This window comes from Anomaloglossus baeobatrachus, chromosome 10 (genome assembly GCF_048569485.1).
Source record: "Anomaloglossus baeobatrachus isolate aAnoBae1 chromosome 10, aAnoBae1.hap1, whole genome shotgun sequence".
Classification (NCBI taxonomy): Eukaryota; Metazoa; Chordata; class Amphibia; order Anura; family Aromobatidae; genus Anomaloglossus; species Anomaloglossus baeobatrachus.
This window is the reverse complement of record NC_134362.1, coordinates 39,391,695-39,412,435: the sequence shown is the minus strand read 5'-3', so window position 1 is coordinate 39,412,435 and position 20,741 is coordinate 39,391,695. Positions and strand designations below refer to the sequence as shown.

The following is a 20,741-nucleotide window of genomic DNA, read 5'->3' as shown; positions in this document are numbered from 1 at the left end:
CTAGTGCTGATGCTAATGCTGATGTTGATGATTATGCTAATGCTGCCGCTGATATTAATGCTGATGCTAATACTGATGCTAATGATGATGCTGATGCTAATGATGATGTTGATGCTAATGCTGATGTTAATGATGATGGTAATGCTGATGCAAGTACTGATGCTGATGCTAATGATGATGCTGATGCTGAAGCTAATGCTGATGCTAATGCTGCTGCTGATGCTAATACTAGTGCTGATGCTAATGCTGATGCTAATGCTGATGCTGATGCTAATGCTGATGCTGCTGCTGATGCTAATACTAGTGCTGATGCTAATGCTGATGCTGATGCTAATGATGATGCTGATGCTGATGCTAATGCTGATGCTGCTGCTGATGCTAATGCTGCTGCTGATGCTAATACTAATGCTGATGCTAATGCTGATGCTAATGCGGATGCTAATGCTGATGCTGATGCTAATGCTGCTGCTGATGCGAATACTAATGCTGATGCTAATGCTGATGCTGATGCTAATGCGGATACTAATGCTGATGCAGATGCTAATGCTGCTGCTGATGCTAATACTAGTGCTGATGCTAATGCTGATGCTGATGCTAATGCGGATGCTAATGCTGATGCTAATGCTAATGCTGCTGCTGATGCTAATACTAATGCTGATGCTGATGCTAATGCTGATTCTAATACTGATGCTGATGCTAATGCGGATGCTAATGCTAATGCTGATGCTAATACTAATGCTGATGCTGATGCTAATACTGATGCTGATGCTAATGCTGATGCTGATGCTAATGATGATGCTGCTGCTGATGCTGATGCTGATGCTAATGCTGATGCTGATGCTGATGCTAATGCTAATGCTAATGCTGATGCTGATGCTAATGCTAATGCTGATGCTGATGCTGATGCTAATGCTGCTGCTGATGCTAATGCTAATGATGATGGTAATGCTGATGCAAGTACTGATGCTGATGCTGATGCTAATGCTGATGCTAATGCTGATGCTGATGTTAATGCTCATGCTAATGCTGATGCAAGTACTGATGCTAATGCTGATTCTAATGCTGATTTTAATGCTGATGCTAATGCTGATGCTGATGCTAGTGCTAATGCTGATGCTAGTGCTGATGCTGATGCTAATGCTGATGTTAATGCTGATGCTAATGCTGATGCTAATGCTGATGCTGATGCTATTGCTGATGCTAATGCTGCTGCTGATGCTAATACTAGTGCTGGTGCTGATGCTAATGCTAATGCTGATGCTAATGCTGATGCTGATGCTAATGCTGATGCTGATGCTGATGCTAATGCTGCTGCTGATGCTAATACTAGTGCTGATGCTAATGCTAGTGCTGATGCTAATGCTGATGCTGATGCTAATGCTGATGCTGATGCTAATGCTGATGCTAATGCTGATGCTAATGCTGCTGCTGATGTTAATACTAGTGCTGATGCTAATGCTGATGCTGATGCTGATGCTAATGATGATGCTGATGCTGATGCTAATGCTGATGCTGATGCTAATACTAATGCTGATACTAATGCTGATGCTGATGCTAATGCGGATGCTAATGCTGATGCTGATGCAAATGCTGCTGCTGATGCTAATACTAATGCTGATGCTAATGCTGATGCTAATGCGGATACTAATGCTGATGCTGATGCTGATGCTAATGCTAATGCTGCTGCTGATGCTAATACTAGTGCTGATGCTAATGCTGATGCTGATGCTGATGCTAATGCGAATGCTAATGCTGATGCTGATGCTAATGCTAATGCTGCTGCTGATGCTAATACTAATGCTGATGCTGATGCTAATGCTGATGCTAATACTGATGCTAATGCGGATGCTAATGCTAATGCTGATGCTAATAGTAATGCTGATGCTAATACTGATGCTGATGCTAATGCTGATGCTGATGCTAATGATGATGCTGCTGCTGATGCTGATGCTAATGCTGATGCTAATGCTAATGCTGATGCTAATGCTAATGCTGATGCTAATGCTAATGCTGATGCTGATGCTGATGCTAATGCTGCTGCTGATGCTAATGATGATGGTAATGCTGATGCAAGTACTGATGCTGATGCTGATGCTGATGTTAATGCTGATGCTGATGCTAATGCTGATGCTGATGTTAATGCTCATGCTAATGCTGATGCAAGTGCTGATGCTAATGCTGATTTTAATGCTGATGCTGATGCTGATGCTAGTGCTAATGCTGATGCTAGTGCTGATGCTGATGCTAATGCTGATGTTAATGCTAATGCTGATGCTAATACTGATGCTAATGCTGATGCTGATGCTATTGCTGATGCTAATGCTGATGTTAATGCTAATGCTGATGCTAATGCTGATGCTAGTGCTGATGCTGATGCTAATGCTCATGCTGATGCTAATGCTGATGCTGCTGCTGATGCTAATGCTGATGCTGATGCTAATGATGATGGTAATGCTGATGCAAGTACTGATGCTGATGCTAATGCTGATGCTGATGTTAATGCTGATGCTGATGTTAATGCTCTTGCTAATGCTGATGCAAGTACTGATGCTGATGCTAATGCTGATTCTAATGCTCATGCTAATGCTAATGCTGATGATGCTGATGCTAATGCTGATGCTAATGCTAATGCTGATGCTGATGCTAGTGCTGATGCTGATGCTAATGCTCATGCTGATGCTAATGCTGATGCTAATGCTAATGCTGATGCTGATGCTAATGATGATGGTAATGCTGATGCACGTACTGAGGCTGATGCTAATGCTGATGCTGATGTTAATGCTCTTGCTAATGCAAGTACTGATGCTGATGCTAATGCTGATTCTAATGCTGATGCTAATGCTGATGATGCTGATGCTAATGCTGATGCTAATGCTAATGCTGATGCTGATGCTAGTGCTGATGCTAGTGCTGATGCTAATGCTGATGCTGATGCTGATGCTAGTGCTGATGCTAATGCTGATGCTGATGCTGATGCTAATGCTCATGCTGATGCTAATGCTGATGCTGATGCTAATGCTGATGCTGATGCTGATGCTAGTGCTGATGCTATTGCTGATGCTATTGCTGATGCTGATGCTAGTGCTGATGCTGATGCTAGTGCTGATGCTGACGCTGATGCTGATGCTAGTGCTGATGCTAATGCTCATGCTGATGCTGATGCTAATACTGATGCTGATGCTAGTGCTGATGCTATTGCTGATGCTGATGCTGATGCTAGTGCTGATGCTGATGCTAGTGCTGATGCTGACGCTGATGCTGATGCTGATGCTAGTGCTGATGCTAATGCTCATGCTGATGCTGATGCTAATACTGATGCTGATGCTAATACTGATGCTGATGCTAATGCTGATGCTGATGCTAGTGCTGATGCTGATGCTGATGCTAGTGCTGATGCTAATGCTAGTGCTGATGCTGATGCTGATGCTCTGCTCTGGCACAGAAACGCGTTGGTATTAATGAAAACCGATCTGGAATCCCAAGGCATTTCATTTCACCTAGACGTGACAGTTTCCATTTTTGCCACCATTGTACATCTGGAAGAAGCGTTTCCTCCAGCTACAGGGAAGCAGCAGCTTTTTAGGTGTCGTGCCTGCACACAACACATTCAGGTGGCGCTACCATCGCTTATACTCTTATTTTACCAGACGGTATTGCCCTATTTTGTCTACTTTTCTGTCCCTTTCCAGAGATTCTCAGATTTTAATACCTTCCACATGAATGGTAAAATATATATATATATATTAATATTATATATAGATATATTATATATATATAGATGATATGATATATTATTTACACAGCGATTATTACCTACCATTGCGCTCAGCACTCTGCTGATATATACTGGATCGTTCCTCTTTGTATAGTCCTGTAGTTCATTTTTATGGCTTTCCAAACTTTCATCTAGAAGCTTCAAGCAAATGTCTACGATATCTTCATCAAACTTGTTATTTTGCGGTGAGAAGAAATAGAATAAAACATATTTTTAGCAACTATAAGTCTGTGCGTATACAGTCAGGGCCAGAAATATTTGGACAGTGACACAAGTTTTGTTATTTTAGCTGTTTACAAAAACATGTTCAGAAATACAATTATATATATAATATGGGCTGAAAGTGCACACTCCCAGCTGCAATATGAGAGTTTTCACATCCAAATCGGAGAAAGGGTTTAGGAATCATAGCTCTGTAATGCATAGCCTCCTCTTTTTAAAGGGACCAAAAGTAATTGGACAAGGGACTCTAAGGGCTGCAATTAACTCTGAAGGCGTCTCCCTCGTTAACCTGTAATCAATGAAGTAGTTAAAAGGTCTGGGGTTGATTACAGGTGTGTGGTTTTGCATTTGGAAGCTGTTGCTGTGACCAGACAACATGCGGTCTAAGGAACTCTCAATTGAGGTGAAGCAGAACATCCTGAGGCTGAAAAAAAAGAAAAAATCCATCAGAGAGATAGCAGACATGCTTGGAGTAGCAAAATCAACAGTCGGGTACATTCTGAGAAAAAAGGAATTGACTGGTGAGCTTGGGAACTCAAAAAGGCCTGGGCGTCCACGGATGACAACAGTGGTGGATGATCGCCGCATACTTTCTTTGGTGAAGAAGAACCCGTTCACAACATCAACTGAAGTCCAGAACACTCTCAGTGAAGTAGGTGTATCTGTCTCTAAGTCAACAGTAAAGAGAAGACTCCATGAAAGTAAATACAAAGGGTTCACATCTAGATGCAAACCATTCATCAATTCCAAAAATAGACAGGCCAGAGTTAAATTTGCTGAAAAACACCTCATGAAGCCAGCTCAGTTCTGGAAAAGTATTCTATGGACAGATGAGACAAAGATCAACCTGTACCAGAATGATGGGAAGAAAAAAGTTTGGAGAAGAAAGGGAACGGCACATGATCCAAGGCACACCACATCCTCTGTAAAACATGGTGGAGGCAACGTGATGGCATGGGCATGCATGGCTTTCAATGGCACTGGGTCACTTGTGTTTATTGATGACATAACAGCAGACAAGAGTAGCCGGATGAATTCTGAAGTGTACCGGGATATACTTTCAGCCCAGATTCAGCCAAATGCTGCAAAGTTGATCGGACGGCGCTTCATAGTACAGATGGACAATGACCCCAAGCATACAGCCAAAGCTACCCAGGAGTTCATGAGTGCAAAAAAGTGGAACATTCTGCAATGGCCAAGTCACTCACCAGATCTTAACCCAATTGAGCATGCATTTCACTTGCTCAAATCCAGACTTAAGACGGAAAGACCCACAAACAAGCAAGACCTGAAGGCTGCGGCTGTAAAGGCCTGGCAAAGCATTAAGAAGGAGGAAACCCAGCGTTTGGTGATGTCCATGGGTTCCAGACTTAAGGCAGTGATTGCCTCCAAAGGATTCGCAACAAAATATTGAAAATAAAAATATTTTGTTTGGGTTTGGTTTATTTGTCCAATTACTTTTGACCTCCTAAAATGTGGATTGTTTGTAAAGAAATGTGTACAATTCCTACAATTTCTATCAGATATTTTTGTTCAAACCTTCAAATTAAACGTTACAATCTGCACTTGAATTCTGTTGTAGAGGTTTCATTTCAAATCCAATGTGGTGGCATGCAGAGCCCAACTCGCGAAAATTGTGTCACTGTCCAAATATTTCTGGACCTAACTGTATGTATATTCGATACTGGATAACACCAAATATTGCAAAAAGAAGAAATCATATATTTGTGTGTAATAATTCCCTTATATTCTCTAGATTGTGAGCCTCAATGGGGACAGTGTTGCCAATGTATGTAAAGTGCTGTGGAATTAATAGCGCTATATAAATGAATAAAATTATTATTATTATTATATATAGAACTAAAGAGTTCAGTCAATGCGCCAAACATGGACGGCCTGTGATGGTGGGGTGGGGAATTCCTGGGAACCCCCATAGATGCTGTGGCCAATAGCAATGAAGGAAAGGGAGACAACATCACATGTCATAATGGAGTGCTTTAAAGTATTGCACTGACAAGTATAATACACTGCAATGCAGAAGCACTGCAGTGCATTATATAAGCAAATATTGATGCTAAAAAAAGTATAAAGATGAGGAACAAAACAGCACTACCATGTGGTAAAAGCACAGGGTGCTGAAATCACATGTCATAATGGAGTGCTTTATAACATTACACTCACAAGTATAATACACTGCAATGCAGAAGCATTGGAGTGTATTATACCATATAAGCAAATATTGATGCTAAAAAAAGTATAAAGATGAGAAGAAAACCAGCACTACCATGTGGTAAAATGAACAGGGTACCAAAATTACATGTCATAATGGAGTGCTTTTAAACAGTACACTGACAAGTATAATACACTACAATGCAGAAGCATTGCAATGTATTATATAAGTAAATATTGATGCTAAAAAAGTATAAAGATTAGGAGAAAACCAGCACTACCATGTGGTAAAATTAAAAAAAGTCTTACTTTATTGAAATTCCATTAAAAGTAATAAATGATCCAAAATTCCATGACAATCTGACACATTTCTGGCGATGCTATGAAGCGCGTCAGATGTTATGTAATTTTGGATCCTTTATTCCTATTAATGGAATTTCAATAAAGTAAGACTTTTTTTTGCATTTTCCCTCATGGTGGTGCTGGTTTTCTCCTCCCTTTATACTTTTTTTTAGCATTAATGATTGCTATATTACATTGAAAAATATACAGTAATACATTGCAATGCACAAGCATTGCAATGTATTATATAAGTTATATAATATACTGTAATGCTTGTGCATTGAAGTGTATTATACTTTTAAATGTAATGTTTAAAAGCACTCCATTATGACATGTGATTTATAGCATCTAAGGGGGTTCCCGGGCATTCCCCACCATCATAGGCCATCCATGTTTGGCGCATTGACTCTTTTTTTTCACGCTGTGTGCACCAGTAAATCAACAGCACCCATCGGTGGGATTCCTCAGAGCAATATCTTTATAGCAACAATAGCTATTACCCCTAAACATTGCTAAAAAAAATTTTTAATAGAAATAAAATCTTATACATTACCAAAAATATTGAAAATTGAAAAAAAAACCACACAAGAAACCCTTCGTCTCTATAAAATACTTGCCATTCTGAAGGCTAAAAGGGGCTATTTCCTTAAAGAGGTTGTCCAGTCTAAATCCATAAGTCTGCAGTTCCTCTATGTAACTACAGACTTCTGAATCCTCACATCGTGTACACTGTGCACTGTCAGGATTCTCCTGTGTCAGCGCAGGGAAAGGCGGTCATGTGGCTCCCTGCCAGAATAGAAAGGGGCAAAGCCTCGCTCAAGACACTTTCCCAACTAGTCGGAGCCTTGCCGGGGGTCTGCATATCATATACTCGCAGCCATGTGACCTGGTTCTGCCCCCGGAGAATCCTCACAGTGCACAGTGTACACGATGTGAGGATTCACAAGTCTGCAGTCCCATAGAGCCACACATAGAGAGAAACTGCAGACTTTTGGATTTAGACCGTACAACCCTTTTAGGAGTTAAATGAATTCATTACCGGCCAGACGTCCTCCAGTCTATGGTGCAATGACATACCGGATATAACGGGGATATTTACCTGTCCAAAGTTCCAGGAAACTTTAGAGATATATTCTGCATTGCCAACAAAGATGAAACCGTTCTCATTCATCACATATTCTTTCCTCTCTTCTTGATTTTGCAGGAAAACGGCGTCCTCTACAATAAAATATATCATTAGGTGAATTGCAGCGTATAGAAATGATCATAAACTAATTTTAATTTGTAGATTCGACATTTCTATAGTTTATTTCAGGAGCAGAAACTTTACCAAGGCCTTAAATGCAGCTATTAACTCAAGGGTAGTCTGTCAGCATAAAATGACTGTTCAAACCAAGCACAGGCACTCAGCCCGCCCTTGCCCAAACAGTTCAGTGAGTGCACCTCCCCACGTATTTGTTTTCTCTCCATCTCCACCCTTCTCTGACTTCTGTCAATGAAAAGCATGGTGACGGTACATTGACATGGTGCAGTAATCGGCTTTGACATTCCAAAGGTGTACCAAGATCCTGTGTTTGGTTTGAACAGTCACAGGGCTTTTCTGGTACTTTAAAGTGTTGACCGTTTACATTCGGTGTTACACACTGGGCTTAGCTCCCCTCACCCGGCTCTTGTTGTGCTCCACATTGGGCTTTGCAGGTTGCCCAGCGTGCTCCAATATGATCATCTGCCTGGGGCTATATAAGGCTCACCAAGACCACCAAGTGTTCCTGAGACCTGTCTGAGGTTTCAAAAATATCTCTTATCTGCCTGCGGCTTCCAGTACCTCTGTAATCTGCCGGATCTTTGCTACCTGTCTGCGGTCTCCAGGACCTTTGCTACCTATCGGTAGTTTCTAGAACCTCTGCTTCCTGTCTTCGGTCTCCAGGATGTCTTCTGTCTGCCGGTGGCTTCCAGTACCTCTGCCAACTGTCTGGAGTCTCTATGATGTCTCCTAGCTTCCTGAGCCTTTCAGTATCTCTGCTACCTGTCTGGGGTCTCCAGGATGTCTCCTATCTTCCTGACCCTTACTGTACCTCTGCCCACTGTCTGGGATCTCCAGGATGTCTCCTATCTTCTGGTGCCTCAAGTATCTCTGCCACCTGTATGGGGTCTCCACGGTGTCTCCTATCTTCCTACACTTTCCAGAACCTCTGCCACCTGTCTGGGGTCTCCAGGATGTCTCCAATTTTCCTGCGCCTTCCAGAACCTCTGCCACCTGTCTGGGATCTCTAGGATGTCTCCTATCTTCCTGCACCTTCCAGTACCTCTGTCACCTGTCTGGGGTCTCTATGATGTCTCCTATCTTCCTGCCTCTTCCTGTACCTCTGCCCACTGTCTGGGGTCTCCAGGATGTCTACTATCTTCCTGCGCCTTCAAGTATCTCTACCATCTGTATGGGGTCTCCAGGGTGTATCTCATATCTTCCTGCACCTTCCACTACCTCTGCCACCTGCTGGGATCTCCAGGATGTCTCCTCTCTTCTTGCACCTTCCAGTACCTGTGCCACCTGTCTGGGGTCTCCAGGATGTCTCTCCTATCTTCCTGTAGATTCCAGTACTTCTGCCACATCTCTGGGGTCTCTAGGATGTCTCATATCTTCCTGTGCCTTCCAGTACCTCTGTGCCACCTGTCTGGGGTCTCCAGGATGTCTCTCCTATCTTCCTGTAGATTCCAGTACTTCTGCCACATCTCTGGGGTCTCTAGGATGTCTCATATCTTCCTGTGCCTTCCAGTACCTCTGCCACCTACTGGGATCTCCAGGATGTCTCCTCTCTTCTTGCGCCTTCCAGTACCTCCGCCACCTGTTAGGGGTCTCCAGGATGTCTCCTATCCTGCTGTGCCTTCCAGTACTTCTGCCACCTGATGGGGTCTCCAGGATGTCTCCTGTCTTCCTGCAGCTTCCAATACCTCTGCCACCTGCTGGGATCTCCAGGATGTCTCCCCTCTTCTTGCGCCTTCCAGTACCTCTGTCACCTGTATGTGGTCTCCAGGACGTCTCCTGTCTTCCTGCAGCTTCCAGTACCTCTGCTACCTGTCTGCAGCCTCCAAGACATCTCCTGTCTGCCAGCAACTTCTAGTACCTCTGCTACCTGTTACCAGCCTCCTGTCTGCCTGCGGTCTCCAGTGCCTCTGCTACCTGTCTCCCTTGTGCCTCACCTGCCAGCTGCACCAACACCCGTGGCTCATGTGGCCAACTGGACCTTAATTTTGGAGGATCCACCTCACCAAGAAAGCCTAAAAATTGAGACAGCTTCTCAGATTGTGAATTTACCATTAAAGGTGCTGCAAGCTCTCTCCCATATATGTGTGATTGGGAAAGAGCTTGCAGTACCATTCGTGGCCACTATGCAACTGCGCTACTTATGTTGTGCCCCTGCACATTCAATCAGTAGGAATGCCAAAAGTCCAATCCCAACTGCTCTGGTATTACGTTCTGCAGATTTGTACCTATTCTACTAATAGTGCTAAGTAGTAATCTTTATATACTAAATAAAACATACTTTTATAGGCACTGATAGATTTTTCAAGACAATTCAATTTTGTTCTTTAAGCAAATTAAAGTGCCCTATGGGGTTCCTAAGGCAGGCAGGTGCGCTGACTACTATCACTAAACCCATAACACCTCCTCCTCAGTGGTGACTATCAGGTAAGGCTTTTTTATATACTTTTGATAGAGAGGATTTAGCAAAGGAAGAGTTATAAATGAAGAATATTAACAATACCTGGACACCAAGCATTGAAAAGTATCACAAATTCCCCAAGACTAATGTTTCTTGTTTGCTGAACATCAGATATTTGCAAATTTAAGGAGTGAAGTCCAATGATGGCGTCAGACGGAGGGAAGATATTTATTTGTATGACAGCTTTGTCTTCACGAAGAACTGATGCCTTCCAGTCATTCTTAGTGTTACTGCTTGATAAGCCAAAGACTTTCTTCCTCCCATATTGGTGAAGCTTTTGGGTTCCTAAAAGATAAAAAAAATCAATCAATATTAATAGAAATCTAAAAATATAATCTTCCCATTTTTCAATTTTTCTCCTCCGCCCTAACAGGCTTTTACTTTGCTTTCCCCATGACAGATCCCATGAAGTGGATCTGTCATTGGGAAAGAAAGCTACGGTAGGATGACCGATGCCCAAAGCCGTTGTCCTTACAGATTCCAAAATATTACCTTCCTCCTCCTTCCATCCCGTCTAGAGTGTTATATGATGTACACAATTTATGATTCTCACCTAAATCGTGTTTTGCTCCTTGGCGAAACGTCAATCTCATGGGCCCCGATGCAACATCTCTAGAAAGTCCCCCAATTATCATGGCTCTTTTTGTATGGGTCAAACGAACTTTTTGAGCCTCCTAGGCTTCAAGACTCGGGTGCAATTACATAGATATTTCTTCATATCTATGGTTTCCTCTGGACTTTGCTGCACGGCAAGACCCGTGCGCTGTCTACATGGAAAGGGTGAGCTGATTGAATTTTTGGGTGACTTTACTATATTTATGCCCCTGTTTTTAATACATTGAAGCAGCTAAAGATAACTAACGAGACTATAGATAAGTATAGGATGCTCAACTGGAATTAGAACTAGGCAGTTGCCTAGGGCGGCATTGGTCACAATGGGCGGCATTGTATTAAATACATTAAAAAATGATCTGCCTTTAAACATTTGATACAGACAAATGCACAAAGTATTGGAGAGGCTGATAATGCTGCAGGAATTGTGTCCAGTGAGCTTTTCCCCTACAGTAAAGGGAAGCACTTAATGGTCTTCTCACCAGTAATGGACCTATACTGAGTCATATGAGAATGTCCTGGGTACTGCTATAGGGTTATTTGGCTTTCATTGGTCTCTTTGGCTTAGGGTGGTGGCTTTATATTTAAGATGAAGAATAATCCAAAGTGGAGTCTGAACAACCAGACACAATAATTGTATCTAATTTGATATAGTCCAAGTGGATTCATTGTGTGTGTGGAGATATGATGTTCTCCTGTGTGAAATCTCTACGCTTGGACTTGTGTGCTGGACTAACAGGGTAGTGCCTTTGTGTCATGGGTGTGTCACTGGTGACAGACAGTCCTGTGGTTTCTGGCCATAAAAGGTCACAGCGTTTGGCTGTGCAGAATACTCCCTAACTTTCCATGGTTCCTGCTGTCAGTATTAATTGATATAGGTAGCTTCCCTGCTGGATTCATCTCTTTCCCTTTTGGACCCAGCAGGAGCTCGCCTTCCACCCAACTGTTGGTCATCAGATTTCTCTTAATGCCTAAAGATCCCTTCCTTTTATGGACTGGTGGTGGTGATATTTTTCAGTTCCTCCATGCCTTGGTTACAAGCAGGTGGCTTGTACTCCTCTGTGGTATCATTGCTAAATACCTTGCTGAACTCCTACCCAAGTCTTCTAACGATAAGTAGTTCATATTTTTCCCCATGTGTGTCCTCCTTGTGTCTTCTCTAGTGTTAGTGGGGTTGATGAAGAGCTCATCCCATCCATTCCCTATATAGAGCCCAGCACTAGGGTTATCTAGGGTTAGGTATCCGGCTCGGCGCATAGGTGCGGAACCTATCTAGGGTGGTGAGGGACCCCAGGGACCTGCAGTAGGTTTGGTCAGGGGTCACCATCTTCCCTCTCCCTAGACACAGGGTTGCCCTTCCCTTTCACCGTTCACTTGGTACTTCTCCATACCCAGCGTGACACTTACCTGGCTCAGTTACAAAGATTATACTTTCTCTCTTCAGTTCCGAGACTCCATTGATTGACTTCCGTAGACAGATTTTGAAGTCTTGTCCACGTCTGACTATTAGACGCTTTGTGGTGATTTCATCAGTCTGGTGATTTCTATTATTGTCTTCGATGCATAAGTCAAAATGCTGATCTGTAAAGGGGAATTCGAAGAAATACTTGTAAATGTACTTTTGCCTTTCCAATCAATAATTTTGATAGGCACATAGAGTAAACAATTTTAGGATTGATAATTCTGGACAGATTAGAGATCAGCTCTTCCATGTCTCAAAAAATCTGGTTACAAAAATCACACATAAAAATCCATTCATTTTTTTTCATAGAATTATTGAATTTGGGGTTGGAGTAAATGTCCATACTTCTCGTTTCCCGAAATTAGTGATTTTGGAAAAAAAAAATTGTGATTTGCTTTCACGCAAATCCAGTAAAATGGTGGCCAGTTGGCTGCCATTTTTCTGTGAAGTGGAGGGTTAAGAAAGGGGTAAAGTTTTTTTTAAAAAGTATGGTCCCTTCCCTACCCTTCTGTTTTACTCTCGTAGATTCCCAAATAATTTTCCACTGGCTACAGCACCTCCAGCTCCAGTTTCTTCTAATCTTTCCTCATTTTAGGTCTCAGCGGACGCACTTATTGATTCATGATGTCACAATATCAGGAACGCCATGATGTACGTTGCCCAAAAATTAATCAGTGCAGGAAGCGACAAGAGCGAAGGAAACAAAACCAGAAGCAACCAGAGCTGGAGGCAGCCAGATGAAGACCGGCCAGAGAGCTGCGAAATGTTACAAGTGAACTGAATATAATATTTAGGGTTTTTTTATTAATATTATGCGCTAGGATTCTGTATGGAATCAAATTTCCTGGCAAAATTCTAAAGCATTGCCCAATTTGTATGTCAAAGGATTTACTCATCACTATACTCTACGCTAGGGTTCCCCAACTCCGGTCCTCAGGAGCCACCAACAGGTCATGTTTTCAGGATTTCCTTAGTATTGTTCAGGTCATGAATCATCACCTGTGCAGGTAATTAAATTATCACCTGTGCAATGCTAAGGAAATCCTGAAAACATGACCTGTTGGTGGCTCCTGGGGACTGGAGTTTGGGAACACTGCTCTACGCCTTTGGATGAACTTGATGGCCCTACGTTTTGTTCCATTTGTACTATGTAATTGTACACTTGCCTACACTTTTTTTTCATAGGGTAGAATAAGTTGGTGCTTTGTGCACGTCATTTAGACATTTGATCATGTTACTCTTCTATAAAGACCTTAACGACAAACTAAAACTCATACGTAGTTGCGTGACATCTAGTGCCTATCCTGAGGACCCAACTGCAGAACTGTCTACATCTCCTTACTGGAGTTAAGGACGTAAACCAAATAAATCACAAGGCTGAATCCAGACATCCATATAATATCACTGTATAAGTAAGGACTGAGATTTCTGGACAGATCCTTGTTCCAAACTCAACCACCTAAGAAACCCCAAAATTACGGTCCATACTTGGATCACGCTTCCAAGTCATCCAAATTCAGCCTTAGCCCCAGAACACGTTGCAGCTACATACGTAGATACACCATCCAAGTTTGTTTTTCTATAATCTTAGTCATGGTCAAGATATTATACCTGTTAAACCCACACGTAATGTGTCTGGTCAATAAAGAGGAAAAGAAAGACTGAACTGCAGAACTGTCCACATCTTCTCACTGGAGTTAAGGGAGTAAACTAACGAAATCCCAAGGCTGAATCCAGACGTCCATATATCCCTGGATAATAAGCAAGTACCGAGATTTCAGAACAGATCCTTGATCCAAACTCAATCGCCTAACAAACCCCAAAATCACAGTCCGTACTTGGATCACATTTCCAGGTCATCTGAATTCAACGTTAGCCCCAGAACAGGTTGCAGCTACATAGATCCATCATCCAAGTGATGAGAGAAGTAACAGTTTGTTTTCTATAGCCTTAGTAATGGCCGAGATGTTATACCTGTGAAACCCGCACGTAACATGTCTGGTCAATAAAGAAGAAAAAAGGGATCTAGCTACAGAACTGTCCACATCTCCTCACCGGAGTTAAGGGTGTAAACCAAAGAAATTCCAAGGCTCAATCCAGATGCCCATATAACACTGGATAAGTAAGGACCAAGATTTCCGGACAGATCCTTGACCCAAAGTCAACTGTCTCGTATGTGCCTAAGAAACCCAAAAATCACAGTGCGTACTTAAATCATGTTTCCAGGTCATCCGAATTCAGCCTTAGCCCTAGAAGAGGTTGAAACCTCATAGATCCACTGTCTAAGTGACAAGAAAAGTAACAGTTTGTTTTTCTATAACCTTAGTCATGGCCGAGATGTTATACTTGTTAAACCCGCACGTAATGCGTCTGGTCAATAAAAAGGAAAAGAGGGACCTGACAACAGAACTGTCCACATCTCCTGAAGTTAAGAGAGTAAACCAACAAAATCCCAAGGCTGAATCCAGATGTCCATATATCACTGGATAAGTAAGGACTGAGATGTTTGGACAGATCCTTGACCCAAACTCAACTATCTCGTATATGCCTAAGAAACCCAAAAATCACAGTCCATACTTGGATCACATTTCCAGGTCATCTGAATTCAGCCTAAGCCCCAGAACTGGTTGCAGCCACATAATCCACTATCCAAGTGACGAGAGAAGTAACCGTTTGTTTTTCTATAACCTTAGTTATGGGGACTAACATGTAATCTCAACCCTATTTTAAAATGTGCAATTTTTATTAATATTCATTAAAATGTACCCACAAACAGACACACAAACATATAAATGAGAATGGATCACGTTATCCTTGTAAATAACCAAAGAGCTTTATATACACACTCACTTTAGGAAAGGGAAGGGAAACTAATATAGCCCTATAAGGGTAGTGTATAGGGATACAATGGAGGGTATGACACCATAAGATACCGGGCGCCCCCGTTCCACGTCGGCTCTCCCTCTCCCTGACCCCTGATATAGGGATGGGATGGAAAGCCCTATAGTGGTGCCTGCACAGTACAATATATATGAGTTCCCAAATGGTAATATTCCTCCCTGTATTGTTTTTCTTAGATCAAGAAGGTATCAATTTACTGATCTATAACCAGGAATTCCTATTCATGATACTAGCACTGTACAAGACGTATAGACTTCTATTCCTAATAAATTATCTTTATGCAAGGTAGTGATCCATAAGAGTTATTTACAACCACATATGTTACAGGGTGGTATACCCCAAAAGTATATTACAGTCACCTAGAGTCATATCACAAGGGGCTCAGATAATTTCCCCATTATACCCCAGGAGCTTAAAGAAAAATGGGATACAAACACCCCTGCAAATTACTGCAAAATAGAAAAGGTTGCTCCAATCATATTCTATATAATATAGTATAAAAGGGAGAAAAGATGAATTACTTCCCTGAGAATTAGGAATCCAGGCCTGCCAGGCCTCAACGCGTTTCTCCTCTCCCTTCAGAGGTTCATCACGAGGCTAAGGGGAGACGGCAGCAGGTCCTGTTCAGTAACAATCCATGGCTGTAAGTCGCTTACAGCCATGGATTGTTACTGAACAGGACCCGCTGCCGTCTCCCCTTAGCCTCCTGATGAACCTCTGAAGGGAGAGGAGAAACGGCTTTCCATCCCATCCCTATATCAGGGTCAGGGAAAGGGAGAGCCGACGTGGAACGGGGGCGCCCGGTAACTTATGCTGTTATACCCTCCGTTGTTAGGTAGGGGTACACTACCCTTATAGGGCTATATTAGTTTCCCTTCCCTTTCCTAAAGTGAGTGTGTATATAAAACTCCTTGGTTATTTACAAGGATAACGTGATCCATTCTCATCTATATGTTTGTGTGTCTGTTTGTGGGTACATTTGAATGAATATTAATAAAAATTGCACATTTTAAAATAGGGTTGAGATTACATGTTAGTCCCTTTTTGAGCACTCTACCCATCTATTTAACTCTGTTAGTTCTAACCTTAGTTATGGTCAAGATGTTATACCTGTTAAACCCGCATGCAATGTGTCTGGTCAATAAAGAGCAAAAGAGGGACCTAACTGCAGAACTGTCCACATCTCCTGGAGTTAAAGGAGCAAACCAATGAAATCCCAAGGCTGAATCCAGACGTCCATATATCCCTAGATAAGTAAGGATCGAGATTTCTGGACAGATCCTTGACCCAAGCTCAACCATCTCATGAATACCTAAGAAACCCCTAAATCATGGCCCGTACTTGGATCACGCTTCCAGGTCATCCGAATTCAGCTTTAGCCCCAGAACAAGTTGCAGCCTTAGATTCACTATCCAAGTGACGAGAAAAGTAACAGTGTGATGCTAGTCACTACTTACAGGTAGTACAAAAGATAGAGTAGTCAGGAAAGCCAGGGTCTGGTAACAGGAGGAAACATATGGGCACAGGGAGTACACAGAGACATTGTCAGGTCACGATTCGTGGGTCAAAATCCCGGGAAGGCATGTAATGATTCAGGGATTAAACTGGGAAATGGTCAGGTAACGGTCCAAGGTCAAAAGCCAGGAGGTCATGACAAGAACCGGGAGCGGGCAGAGAGGAGTCAATCAACAGTCTGGGGTCAGGAAACCAAGATCAGAACACCGGCAGTAACTCAGGCCAACAGCACAACAGCAGAACCAGAATGTTCGACTAGCAAGGTTCTGTGAGAGCATGCTCACTAAAGAAGCCGAGCAATTCCCCAGAAGATGGAACACCTGAGTTATTAGCACCTTCCACCACCAGCATGGAAGCCAGTGCTGTCAATCAACCTGCCAGCCAATAGCCCAGGAAAACACAGCAGAGCATCTCCTAATGTGCAAGATGCTCTGCACAGAGGAATCGTGACAAACAGTTTGTTTTTCTATAACCTTAGTCATGGCCAAGATGTTATACCTGTTAAACCTCCACGTAACGCGTCTGGTCAACAAAGAGGAAAAGAGCCCAGCACTTAAGTGGATAATCAACAAAAACCCAAAAAATGTATGGAATGTAACCGAGCACCTTTACATGGTGTCAGAAGATGGAATAGGATACTAGATTTGAACAACTGGCTACGACGGTGGTGCAGGCAGCAAGGATTTGGATTCTTGGACCATGGAGTGAATTACCTCTACGATGGACTTCTCGCAAGAGACGGGATACACCTCACAAAACCTGGGAAACACACGTTCGCCAGAAGGCTTGCCACACTCATCAGGAGGGCTTTAAACTAGAAGAAGAGGGGATGGGAGAAAAAACAGCAGACAAGAACATGCAACAGAAGGACAAACTAATCAAGGATACTAGATGCCGTAAAGAGGACCCAAGACAGGGTAATCAGAAGGAAGCTAAGAAAAGGGGAGCAAAACTTCTTTCCTGCATGCTGACCAATGCAAGAAGCCTGACCAATAAGATGGAGGAACTGGAGCTGGTAATGTATGAGGAGAAATACGACATAGTAGGAATAACTGAGACATGGTTAGATGATAGTTATGACTGGGCGGCTAACCTGCAAGGATATGAATTGTTTAGGAGGGATCGTAAAAAAAGGAAAGGGGGTGGAGTCTGTCTATATATAAAGTCCAGGGGGTGGAGTCTGTCTATATATAAAGTCCAGTTTAAAGCCCAGACTAAGAGAAGATATTCAAGAGGGAAATGAAGAGGTGGAGTCTCTATGGGTGGAGATACAAGGAGGGAAAACTAATAAAATCCTCATAGGGGTTTGTTATAAGCCACCAAATATAACAGAAACTACTGAAAATATATTATTGAAACAAATAGACAAAGCAGCAAATCACAATGAGGTGATTATTATGGGGGACTTCAACTACCCCGATATAGACTGGGAAACTGAAACCTGCGTATCTCAGAAAGGAAACCGGTTTCTGTCAGTAACTAAGGATAATTATCTGTCCCAACTTGTGCCGGGCCCAACTAGAGGGGCAGCCCTTCTGGACTTAATTTTAAGCAACAGGCCAGATAGAATAACAGACGTACGAGTGGATGGGCACCTAGGGAATAGTGACCACAATATAATACAATTCCACTTGTCCTTTAGTAAGGTGCCTTGGAGGGGGGTTACAAAAACGCTGAATTTCAGCAAAGCAAAGTTTGATCAGCTTAGAGAAGACCTTCGCCAAATTGATTGGGACAATGTCCTCAAAAATGGGAGCACAGAAAATAATTGGGAAATTTTTAAATCGGTATTAAACACCCACTGCGGGCTAGCCATACCATACAGAAATAAGAGGGCTAGGAACAGGAGAAAACCAATGTGGCTAAATAAGGATGTAAAAGGGGCAATGAATAATAAGAAAAAGGCATTTAAAAAGCTAAAACAAGAAGGCAGCGAGGAAGCATTAAAAATATATAGAGAAAAAAATAAAATGTGTAAAAAACAAATATATTTAGCAAAAATAGAAACTGAGAGACTCATTGCTAATGAAAGCAAAGCAAATCCCAAACTATTCTTTAATTATATAAACAGAAAAAAGATTAAAATTGATGGTGTTGGCCCTTTAAAGAATAATGAGGGTAAAATCATAGAAAGCGATGTGGGAAAAGCAAATGTTTTAAATACTTTTTTCTCAACTGTTTTCACACAGGAAAAGCATATGCCAGGGGAAATGCAGAGTGATCATGTAAATGCCCCATTAAGTATGACCTGCCTAACCCAGGAAGAAGTGCAGAACCGACTTAGTAACATTAAAATTGACAAATCACCAGGCCCTGATGGCATTCACCCTCGGGTATTAAGGGAGTTAAGTAATGTGATAGACAGGCCTCTATTCCTTTTATTTAAAGACTCTATAGAAACTGGGTCTGTTCCACTGGATTGGCGGCTAGCAAATGTGGTACCAATATTCAAAAAAGGGTGCAAAAGGGAACCTGGAAACTATAGGCCGGTAAGCTTAACATCTGTTGTGGGTAAAATGTTTGAAGGGTTTTTAAGGGATACTATTATGGAATGTCTCAATGTTAATAACTGTTTAACTCCATATCAACATGGATTTATGAAGGATCGCTCCTGTCAAACTAACCTGATCAGCTTCTATGAGGATGTAAGCTCTCACATGGACCGAGGAGAATCATTGGATGTCATTTATCTCGACTTCGGTAAAGCATTTGACACTGTCCCACATAAAAGACTGCTAAGTAAAATGAGAAAGCTTGGGCTCGGGGAAAATGTGTGTAGATGGGTAGGTAGCTGGCTTAGTGGTAGAAAACAAAGAGTGGTTATTAATGGCGCATACTCAGATTGGGCCAGGGTTACTAGTGGGGTGCCACAGGGGTCTGTATTGGGCCCCCTACTATTTAATATATTTATTAATGATCTGGTGGATGGTTTACAGAGTAAAATATCAGTATTTGCAGATGATACAAAACTATGTAAGGTAGTTAACACAAAGGAGGACAGTTTGCAACTACAGATGGATTTGAGTAAATTGGAGAATTGGGCTGAAAAATGGCAAATGAGGTTTAACACAGATAAGTGTAAGGTTATGCATGTGGGAAGGAGAAACAGATGCTACGATTACTTACTAAATGGGAAACCGCTGGGGAAATCAGACATGGAAAAAGACTTAGGCATCTTAGTGAATAAGAATCTAAATTGGAGTGCCCAGTGTCAGGCAGCAGCCACCAAAGCAAATAGGGTGATGGGATGCATTAGAAGAGGTCTGGGGGCACGAGATGAAAACATCATTCTCCCTCTGTACAAATCACTAGTCAGACCACACTTGGAGTATTGTGTGCAATTTTGGGCGCCGGTGCTGAAGAAAGACATTACTGAACTTGAAAGGGTTCAGAGGCGGGCTACTAAAATAATAAATGGAATGGGTGCATTACAATACACGGAAAGGTTATCAAAATTAGGTCTATTTACTCTAGAAAAGAGAAGACTTAGGGGAGACCTAATAAATATGTACAAATATATCAGAGGGCTATATAGAGATCTCTCCCATGATCTGTTTGTACCAAGGACTATGACAAGAACAAGGGGGCATTCTTTTCGATTGGAGGAAAGAAAATTCCTACATCAGCATAGAAGAGGGTTCTTCACGGTAAGAGCAGTGAGGCTCTGGAACTCTCTTCCTGAGGAAGTGGTGATGGCCACTCACTGAATGAATGTAAGAGAGGAATGGATGCTTTTCTTGTTAGCAAAAGTATAGAAGGTTATAAATAGCATAATCTTACAGGTAGATAGAAGAGCGACCAAGATTATTAGAGGAATGGGGGGGGCTGCAATACCAAGACAGGTTATTAAACTTGGGGTTAGTTAGTTAGGAAAAACAAAGGCTTAGGGGGATCTAATCACAATGTATAAATATATGAGGGGACAGTACAAGAGACCTTTCCAAAGATCTCTTTACACCTAGGCCTGCGACTGGAACACGGGGGCATCCGCTACGTCTTGAGGAAAGAATGTTTAATCATA

At 42.2% G+C, this 20,741-nt stretch overlaps 1 protein-coding gene across 1 annotated transcript in view; it reads right to left on the bottom strand.

The window, feature by feature from the left end:
• LOC142254427 (protein-glutamine gamma-glutamyltransferase 5-like) overlaps positions 1-20,741 on the bottom strand; it is a 63,966-nt gene that overhangs the window by 42,628 nt on the left and 597 nt on the right. The window contains exons 2-5 of the mRNA XM_075325473.1: positions 12,250-12,423; positions 10,273-10,515; positions 7,608-7,726; positions 3,818-3,946 (exon numbers count right to left, since the gene is read on the bottom strand). Coding sequence (XP_075181588.1) covers positions 3,818-3,946; positions 7,608-7,726; positions 10,273-10,515; positions 12,250-12,423 — 665 coding nt within the window. The remainder of the gene's footprint in view (positions 1-3,817; positions 3,947-7,607; positions 7,727-10,272; positions 10,516-12,249; positions 12,424-20,741) is intronic.